Source organism: Salvia miltiorrhiza, chromosome 4, assembly GCF_028751815.1.
Source record: "Salvia miltiorrhiza cultivar Shanhuang (shh) chromosome 4, IMPLAD_Smil_shh, whole genome shotgun sequence".
Taxonomy (NCBI): domain Eukaryota; kingdom Viridiplantae; phylum Streptophyta; class Magnoliopsida; order Lamiales; family Lamiaceae; genus Salvia; species Salvia miltiorrhiza.
In genome coordinates this window covers 3,800,008-3,810,665 of record NC_080390.1, presented here as the reverse complement: position 1 = coordinate 3,810,665, position 10,658 = coordinate 3,800,008, and the positions used below count along the sequence as shown (strand labels likewise).

The window sequence follows — 10,658 nt, the reverse complement described above, 5'->3', positions numbered from 1 at the left end:
AAAAAGAAGGACAGGAAGAACAAGAAAAAGATGAACAGGGAGGAGCAGCATTTGAGAACCAGCAAGAACCTCAAAAAGAACCATTTGACAAGGACGAGGAAGAACCACAAAAAGGTGGACAGAAAGAACAGACAGAGACAGGAGAAGAGAAAGAACAGGAAGGCCAGGTAGAAAAAATACTTGAAAAATTCAAAAAACAGGTAGAAGAAATTAAATAATTAATATATAATGCATACCTTAGATCACTACAATGCATGTTTTCATACATATACATGCATACGAACAGGGAAATGACGTGATAGATGAAATGCAACAACACACTGCACAAAATCAATTCGAAAACGAAATGGAAAAGGTACAAATAATATATATGTATACAGGTTTAAGGTAAATAATGATTCAAAAATTTACATATATATGTATACAGGTTGTTCAAGAAGCTGAGAAAAAACACAGCAAGAAAAAGAAAGAACAGGCCAAACAGTTTGATGAAACTGTTTGGAAAAAATTGGAAGATCAAACAGCAGAAGCGAGAAAGAAATTGGAACAACAGGCACTTGCAGAAAGACAAAAACAGAGGCAACTACAGATGGAAATGAAAGCAAGAATGGACAAACTCAAAGCAGTGAAGTCAGAAAAAATAACAAAGGACAAAGGCAAAAGAAAGCAGGAAGAAGAAGAGGTAATGATTCATATTAATAAAACTTTTATTAGACAACAATTATAACATAAAATATTACCATATTTTTAGAAATTGGATGACACTCCTACAAAGAGGAGAACTACCAGAAGCAATACTGAACCTGCGGAAGTAGTGCCTGTCAAGAGGGAGACAAAAAAGACAGCAATGCTAGTATCGCCTTTTGCAAGACGATCACTAAGCGCTTCTGAAAGCATGACAGCACAAGAGAACCAGCTAGCCTACTTTGCTCAGCACAATAGCGAAGACACCATGTATATTTATTTTCTAAGTTTCTTTTATTGTCTGTAGATTTATTTTACAAAACACATCAACAATTTAACATAAACATAAATGCATAACAGGAATGACATCCTATTCAAGAACAAGGAAACGCAGCTCCCCCGACAAGAGATAATGTCAATGAAACATGGTGAATACATAAACATATCAGTAATTGATATCTGGAGCAGGATTCTGAATGAAAACGAATCAGTCCGTTCAAAGGATTCACCAGTCAGATTCTTTGCTACAACAGAACCTTCTGTAAGTATAATAAAATTATCTTATATTTAATATTATTCATTTATACATGATAGCTAACAATTATTTCATAACAAAATTATACTATACAGCTCATCACAATCAGCATGCCAAATACCAACTGGTCCAATGAAAAAATGCAAGAGGTTTTTCAAGAAAAGTTTCAGTATGAACTAGATAACACCAAAAGCATTCAGCTCAAGGAAATAGACATGGTATGTAATAAATATATTCAAAACTTACACATATAAAACTTTAACACATTGTAACTCACATACTTTAATTATTTTTGCAGTTCTTCTTCCCTATTTATAGGTATGAACACTATTTCCTAATATGCATCGACATACGGGTGGGAACAGTGTTCATATTGGACAACAAAAATCAGACTGCAGTTGACTGTAACTTTGAAAAATACAATGAAATGTGCATCAAGTTGGTAAGTTCCTAAAAACATTTATATATAGTGTCAATTTCATAGTATGTAATTATATAAATAATAGTTAACTTAAAATGCGATTTTATTAAAAAAGGAAAAAAGAAAAACCTAGAACCCTTGAAAGCACAAAAAAGCAGACTAAGGGCCGAGCCTCATTAAAACCTTTTCATGGAAAACCCAGTGGGAAAAACCAGAAAAGGAAAAAGAGTGCCCGTCTAATGACAACATACCACGACCAGAAGAGCGGAGAGGAAAGTTTCTGGAACTCCGGCCTAACCATCGTCACAAAACAAACCTGGCTCAAACCAGTCGAAACCAGGTGGAATTCATGAAGAATTTATTGGGAACAAGAAAAATGGCAGCAAAGGCAAAGAAGCTAGACAACCCCACATTCACAGTTCCAAGGATAACATGGGCCGAGAAACAAAATAGCACCGACTGTGGCATATACGTCATGAGACACATGGAAACATTTAAGGGGGACGTAAACAGTTGGAGGCACGAACTGACCAACAAAGCAAAGAAGCAAATGATGAGAATGAGGATGAAGTATTGCGCATACATACTCGGATGTGACTGCAACGAGCAAAAAGCACACAACCTGAAAGAAGCAAATATCTTATACAGAGTATCATGTGCTGATGGGTCATTGAATCTGCCCAAAATACTTCTTCCTTAGCTCATCAATTCTTGGCTTGATCACTGGATGTGAATAGGGGTTTAAGCTATGACTTTAAACATGATTCTGAATGTCTATGGCAAACAACTAACAATCTTTTTTTTTCTTTCCTTTTTTGATCTGTCGATGAAAAACAGTGATGTTTCCAGGTTATTTTGATGTCCTAGATTATTGTAATACCCGGGCTTTTGATGACGTGTTTAATTGCTTGAGTTTGAGTAATTAGGGTATAGATCCCTTGTTTGATTACTTGTACAAAGATGAGGAGTTATATGAAGTTTTCTTGTTTTTAAAAAGATGTTGAGATGTTCTTTTGATGATGTGGAATTTTTTATCCGTAATTGAGTTTGAGTATTTGAATAATTCGAGATAATTATTTGAATGAGAACGGTGAACTCGGAAGTGAAATCTGAGTCCGTTAAGACGTTTTTGAAATTTTTGACTTTTTGACGATGAATAGTAAAAATACTGCTATTTCGTCTTTTTGTCGATTTTCAAAATCTTACGTGCATGTCGTCGAGAAATATTCTTAGTTTTTCGATACGAGTCCAATAATGAAAGTTTTTATTTTTGGACGACGAGTGAATAGTAAATTGGGATTTCTCGATAAACGAACCGAGCTCGTTTATCAGAATTTCGAGAACGGGCATGCGTTTTCTATATTTATATAGAATTACGAGTGTAATGAAAGTGAGTAGGAGTTGAGAGGGCGAGTAACGAAGAGTATGGGTAGTTAGTCGTTAAGACGAGACGAGACGAGACGAGACGAAACGAGATATTTAACGACTAAATATCTAACCTACCCTACCCCTAACCACCCCCCAACCGCCCAAACCCCTTTCCCCTCACTAACTTACGGCTGTTAGCAACCAACACCCCTCACTTTTAATTTTTAATTATCTCACACACACTAAACACACACACAACTCACGCATATCTCCATTGTTGAGGAGTTGGAGCTTTTGAGCTCCGTTTTGAGCGAGAAGACGAGCCCCGATCATCTTTTCGAACACGTATCTAAGTAGGTAAGATCTCTATCTACGTTTTGATGGTTTTCTTTTCGATTTCCGTCGACGTCGAAAAACGTCGATTCTCGACTTTATTTTGAAACGACGTCGGATCGTCGTGAAATTTTAGTATGTTGTTCTTGGGTAGATGTTGAGCATGTTTAATGAAGGGAGTAAGAACGGAACGAACCGTAGCTATGAAACCCATGAGGGCAGCCCCGTTTTTCACATATTAGCTTGTCTTTCGATTTTTGTTTGATCGTTTTGACTTGATATTTGTGCTTAAGGGTATGCTAGAATCGATATATATTAAATTCGTATTTTTCCAAGCACGAAAATTGTATAAGTTTTTAGAGTATGATTATTTAAATTCGTGAAGTTTGAGACGTTGCATAATGAATATTATTGCGTATATGTGTTCTACGATATCACATGAGCATGCTAATTGATTTACAATTTATGGATGATAATTGTTGAACGAAATTAAAACTGGAATTCTGTCAAAATTTTACAGCAGTTTCAAGCTTATGTTTCGATGAGTTTTCATTGCTTGATGGCTCTGAAATTTTAGTATGTTTATCTATGATATGTGTATTTCGTTGCTGCAAAATTTCATGTCTTTTGGATGATGTTTGCTATTTTAAAGATATTTTGAAAAATCCTTGACAGAATCTGTCAACTATTGGTAGACTTTACAAAAACGTTTATATCTATTAATCCATGAAGGATTTTGCATCACCGTTTTTTTTAAACGAAACTAGACTTCAATACTTTTCTAAAAACATAAGATTTCGATTTTTATGACCTCTGAAACAGAGCAGTTTATTATTTCAAAAATGCCCTGTTCTGCTGTCATATTTTTCCAACAGTAAAAGTGTATGAGTTTCATTGTTTATTTGGCAGATCATATGAACGTTTTCTCTTGTGAAATTTTAACCAAATCTTCAAGGATACCTTTAGTTTTGGCTGATTAAATTTGATGGAATTTTATTAAGGTTTGCCTTGGTTTCTAATGGCCTAAACAAAATTGGCAGAGACTGTCAATCTTTAACAGCCTGCACTAAAAGAGCAATATCTCCAAAAACCTTTAACCTTTTTGGTTAACTACCATTTTTAGAGTGAACTACACTTCATGGAGTTTTTGAGATCAATTGGTATGAGAGTTTATGATGATTGAGTTGGTTGTTATGAATTTTTAAAGATGACACAAAAACAGCAAAACTTTCTAGAAAACAACTTGATTATATTTGTTTTGATGGATGATACGATATGACTAAATGGTGTGAGTTGTGAGAGTTATGATTAACGCACATAAATGTTGGTATCTGACACTCGAACAATTGGTGTCGAGTATAAATGATAGTTTACTGATAAAGAGTTTTGATGATTTTGAATTGTTTGGTTTGCGTTGAAAAGATGTCAAGATGTTAAGTTTTGAGTCGAGAGACGAGTTCACGTAGTGAGATTCACGCGTTGAAATCTCGTGGCTGACATTATATATGAATAGGTCATGCCGAAATTTTTAGTGAAATTAGAATTTGAGCATAGTCAATTCTTGTTGACCCGTGACTCAAATACATGCCTAATGGAAAGTTTAACTTTCTAATCGGTTAATTAGACGAGATGAGAGCGAATAGATCTGCTAAGAAAGTGGACTTTTCGATGTGTTAAATATTTCTTTTAATTGAAGCGCTGCTAATTATAACATAAGGATGTTATAATTAATGAGTAATGACGAGAGATAATAATTGTTATATTGATTAACAATCAAGAGAGATGAACATTAGAGATACTAATGTTTCATAAAAGAGATTAGATTATTAATCGAGGTTTCTTTTATAACTTCTCACCAATTCTTCATAAACGATGAAGGTCCTTTTGGGAAGTAACGACTTGAGGGAGAGAGTGACGTTACTCATTGATACAGAGACACAACGAGGTGGGCATTACTTTTACTATACGTATATAGAGATCCCCTGCTTGTCGTAGGCCTCTTATACGAATGAATGCATGAGATGATTTAACTGTTAATTTCAGTTTTATATATCTATCAAACGAGTTTAATGCTACCTTTGAGCAAGTTATTTCATGACAAAATCTTTGAGTTAAAGTTATTTCAAGTATTGTCTTGCCATAAAATGTTTAAATTTTAGTATGATATCTATCTGCTTTGGCTTTGCCAATGATGCAATCGAATTCGGGTCCTGAGCAGTTGATAGCTATCCTGCCAGGACTAGTGTACACCAGTGACCGTGAGTCATCTAGCGGGTTGGCCGGTCAAGTGACCGTGAGAGGTGGCCACCTCTCCGGCACACAGTTTCAGATATGATAGATTACAAAAGAACTTAGTCTGATCAGACGAACTTTAAGAATCACAAATGAACTTAGTAAGCTTGGACCTTTTTAGCGAAAAACTCCCTTGCTGTACTGTTTATGATGGCATGACAATTTACAGTTTTGAAGCATGTATTTTTATACCTAGGCATACGTGCCCACTGAGTGCTTTTGTACTCAGCCCTGCATATGTTTTCTAAATGTGCAGGTTGAGCTGATGTGATGATGGTGCTGCAATGAGCGGAGTCTCCAGGGTTGTTAATAAATAGTTAACCTATCTAGAATATGTCTTCATACATATGTCTAGCTACTTTCCGCTGCAAGATGTTGTTGATGTTATAGTATGTTATGTCATACTTTGAGTCTTAAGAGAATGGTTTCATACGATGTATAACTTGATTAATGATATTAATTAAGTTTTATGCTGTCTTTCATAGACTGTTTTCAATTGAGTATTAATGAATAAAAATGACGAGTTTTATTAAGATGAGTAAGTTTTACGGCTATAAATGACGCCCCTTTTCTTCCCCTTCTTCTTTAACCTCATCCCTAGTCGTGGATCACTCGGCCTAACTATCCATAGTTAGGGCGGGCTGTGACAATTATGATATTTTGATGAAATTTTATTATGTCTCCAGGCTATCATATATTTTTTTAATTTGTCCAGTATCTCCAATTTACATGCATAATTTCGTACACTAATGTGCAAATATTACTACATGAAAATGCATAAAACTTTAACTACAAATAATTATTTTTGTAAATACATTTTTTTTTAAAAAAAAACCCTATACCCTAAACAATAATCTCTAAACATAATAAAACACTAAACCCTAAACCCTAAACACTAAACCCTAAACACTAAAATCTAAACCCTAAAAACTAAAAACTAAACCCTAAAAACTAAACACTAAACTACACACTAAGAACTAAAAATTAAAAAAAAATAAATAAACCCTAAACACTAAACACTAAACCCTAAAAACTAAACCCTAAACACTAAACTCTAAAAACTAAACACTAAAAACTAAACACTAAAATAAAATATTATAAAACAATGCATAATAAAAAAACAATGCATAATCAAAAACAAAAAATGCAGATACTGTTAACTAACAATGCATAAATATATATACGAAAATACATAATAGTTTTGTGCAACTTATACTGTTAACTAACAATGCATATTCAAACACAAAAAATGCATCCACTGTTTACTAACAATGCATAATTAAAAACAAAAAAATGCATATATTGCATAATCAAAAACAAGAAATGCATATACTGCATAATCAAAAACAAAAAATGCAGATACTGTTAACTAACAATGCATAAATATATATACGAAAATACATAATAGTTTTGTCTAACTTATACTGTTAACTAACAATAAAATACATAACAGATAAAACAATAACGTATAATATAGAACAATAATACGCAAAACGTAGAACAATGAAATATTTCAATTATTTATGTAAATCTTAATCAAGAATACTATACAAAAAATCTAAAATAAAATATAAAAAACCTATTTAACAGCACGTTCCTGATCACAATTACGAGCATCATGGTTCACCATCTCTTTGCAATTGCCACATCTTCGTTTCGGTTTATTCTTATCCCTTAAAGCCTTCTCAATCCTCGACTTCAAACGACTTCCACTACCTTTTGTCTTCACAATATCAGGTGGGTGAACATCAACTACTTCAGGAGGTGCACCACCATAAAACTCATTAAAAAGATCATCATTTGAACTGCTAGAACTATTCACAGACAAAGAATCATGCACACCTTTCAAAGTTTGAAATAACTTCTCCATCTTTACAGAATCACCTTGAACCAAACCTATACAACTATAAGCTAAAGAATATAACTGAGAGAGAGTATCTGTCCCACCAGAATTTGTACTTCCACCAACGCAAATTCCTTTTGTCCAACGCTTTAATATATATTGATCAGGAATCCTCTGAATCTTAACATTCTTCAACACACAAAATACATGCGAACAAAGCCAACCACACCTCACAAAGTGCTTGCAATCACAATTGCAACTATAGTCAGCCAAATTATAAGTGACACTAAATTTACCACTTTCACCATCTTCAACTACATAAACATTCTCGCCGACACCAGTCCTAATCTCCAATATGCAGCAACTGAAACTAGCTGAAACAATCTGCTTTTGAACCTCAACAAACATCCCACTAGTATAAACAGTTGCTGCATGCCTTTCAATTGCCAGATCTGTCACCAACTTTGGGAAACAAGAAACATCAACACTATTGAGACGATCACACTGATTTCTTTGAGCTTCAATAGCACGCTCAAAATGAATAAAGAATTCAATCAGATTTGCACCCCTATTGAAATACCTACGGAAAAAACTATTCTGACTCTCAGACATAGACGTTGTCTTAAATAACCCACTCATATGACAATCTCTAAAAAATGAAGGAATCCAATAACTACGCTGAGCAAACATAGAATCAAACCATTTATCACCAACCAAACCATATTTCTCCATTAAATCATTCCATCTTCGTTCAAAACTCAAAGGCTCAGTAAACTCAGACCATGCAAGACGATTAAAATCCTTTTTAAACTGTAAATCGGTCTTAAGTCGATGTGGAACCTTATCCATAACTTTAACCATGATATGCCACATGCAAAATCGATGACGCGTATCATATAAAACACGTTCAACAGATTTTTTTAAAGCTGGATCTTGATCTGTAATAATCATCCTTGGTCTTCTCCTCATGCATTCAACAAACTTCTCAAGAACCCATGAATATGATTCCTCATCCTCATGAGAAATTAGTCCAGCACCAAAGGTCACACAACTTCCATGATTATCTTTACCAGTGAATGGCACAAATATAAGATTATATCTGTAGCAACAAAATAAAAGAAAAACATACTTAAAACACAATTCATAATGCTATATAACAAGATGCACAACATATATCATAAGTATGCATACCTGTTAGTTGAGTATGTCGCATCAAATGATACAGATTCACCAAAAGCATCATATTTCTGAATTGATAAAGGATCAGCCCAAAACAGCCTTGTAAGTTTATCAGAACTATCAACTGCATATTCAAACTGAAAATCGCTACAAATTTCACGCTTATTGAACAAATTATTCAATAGAATCTGAGCATCAGAACCAAGAACATATGCACGCAAATCACGTGCAAAATTCTTAAAATCCACCGCTGTACATCCAACTTTATCATAACCCTCAACCAATTCCTTAAACAAATGGAATGATTTAACAGGACCAATATTGGTTTTAACACAGTTCAATACAAACTTCTTATGCCCATGATCCAACTTACGATTAGACAACATAAAATGTTGAAGATTATCTGAAACAAATCGATGACTATGACCCTCAATAAAATTCACAATAGTGTAAGAACCACCATCAACAACACGAAGAATAATACGAGCTTTGCAATCTACTCTTGTACTCATCCTAGATCTAATATTTCCACCAGATTTACTCAACCCTTCCCGACTACAAAAAATAAGTCTAGAAATAATCACCCCAGATTTCTTACGCTTAACAGCACCAAGACGCGACTTAAATCCACAACGCTTAGCATAAGCCATATAAAACTTTTCACCATCATCTAATGAAGAAAAATTCTTCCCAACAATAGGTTTAAACTCATCATCACATTCAGGTAAAAACACTGTATCAGAAGTTGAACTCTGATCAGAAAAAACACCATCTGCAAAAAATAAAAATAAAAATGAATCATAATCTCAAAAATATTTAAACACACATGCATAATACTAACCACTAACATGCATATATATATATTAAAAAAATGCATAATGCATAAAAATGAGAATGCATAATCTCAAATAACCAAATGCATAATTCATAAACACGAGAATGCATAATATATATTAGCAAAATAAATACATCCGATCAAAATAAAGTATTTAAACACACGTGCATAATCCGAACCACAAACATGCATATATATATTAAACAAATGCAAAATTTTAAATAAAGATTTAACGTAAAAAAAATATAGCACAACACATAAGTTAAAATAAAAAAAAAACAAACAAAAAATACAGATTTCATATCAACACATAACGCAAACGTAATTTCCGATTTATTATACATAATGCAGAAGAAAAAAACGATAAAATCATCAAACTAAAGAAAATAAAAATACAAGGAACAAATAATATTCATCACGAAGAACAACGAATTAAAAAAAAAACAACTAACTGAACAACGAATAATCAATACATGATTCCTCAATTCAAAACACAATAAGAACAAACTGAACGACGAATAATCTCACAAATGAAGAGAATCGTCATGAACGTCAAATAACAAACAATACCTGATTCCTCAATCGTCATGAACGAGAAAACGAACGATTCTCACAGATGAAGAGAATCGCAATGAATATAGAAACACAAGCGCGAAGACTGCGAGGTAAAAAAATAACAGACGACGAGGTAAAACGAAGTAGCATGCGAAATATAATCTAAGAATTAAAAGACGAAAATACCCTTCCGCATTTAAAAATTAGGTATAAAAATCGGATCAGATCTGGACCGTACAAAATAATAGATCAACGGCTGATATTAGGATCTACGGATCTATTATAAGGAATGGGATCTATATGATCCCATTCCTATATATATATATATATATATATATATATATATATATATATATATATTACACAGATAATTATTAATAATGAATAATTCACTTGTAACTTGTAAACCACAAAATTTAAATAGTTAAAACCTATGTCATCCACAATGTGAGTAATTTTTGTGAAGTATTTGATTCCATCAGAATGTTGACAACTTACTTTCCTTCTTTCTCGGTAGTTTGTTGTCTTGCTTTATTTAGTACATTAGCAAACAAAAAAATGAGGGAAAATTGAATAAACAAAACAAGATGAAATAAATACAAAAATTAAAAGT

At 33.2% G+C, this 10,658-nt stretch overlaps 1 protein-coding gene and 1 long non-coding RNA gene across 2 annotated transcripts; one reads left to right on the top strand and one right to left on the bottom strand.

Moving 5' to 3' along the window:
• Nucleotides 1-3,224: 3,224 nt before the first annotated feature.
• Nucleotides 3,225-6,115, top strand: LOC131022268 (uncharacterized). Its single transcript, XR_009101200.1, has 3 exons — nucleotides 3,225-3,365; nucleotides 5,220-5,286; nucleotides 5,890-6,115. It is a non-coding gene; the product is annotated as an uncharacterized LOC131022268 (long non-coding RNA).
• Nucleotides 6,116-7,080: 965 nt separating this feature from the next.
• LOC131021164 (protein FAR1-RELATED SEQUENCE 5-like) lies at nucleotides 7,081-10,079 on the bottom strand. The gene is made up of 3 exons (XM_057950254.1): nucleotides 10,061-10,079; nucleotides 8,668-9,427; nucleotides 7,081-8,575 (listed from the first exon to the last, which is right to left on the bottom strand). Exons 1-3 carry the CDS (start codon nucleotides 10,077-10,079, stop codon nucleotides 7,213-7,215), a joined length of 2,142 nt encoding a protein of 713 aa, XP_057806237.1. The 3' UTR covers nucleotides 7,081-7,212.
• Between the last annotated feature and the right edge of the window lie 579 nt (nucleotides 10,080-10,658).

Excerpts from the sequence above, each read along its gene's own strand:
- LOC131021164 (XM_057950254.1), bottom strand. Across the intron at positions 8,576-8,667 it reads GCGACATACTCAACTAACAG|ATATAATCTTATATTTGTGC; the intron begins GTATGCATACTT and ends TTGTTGCTACAG.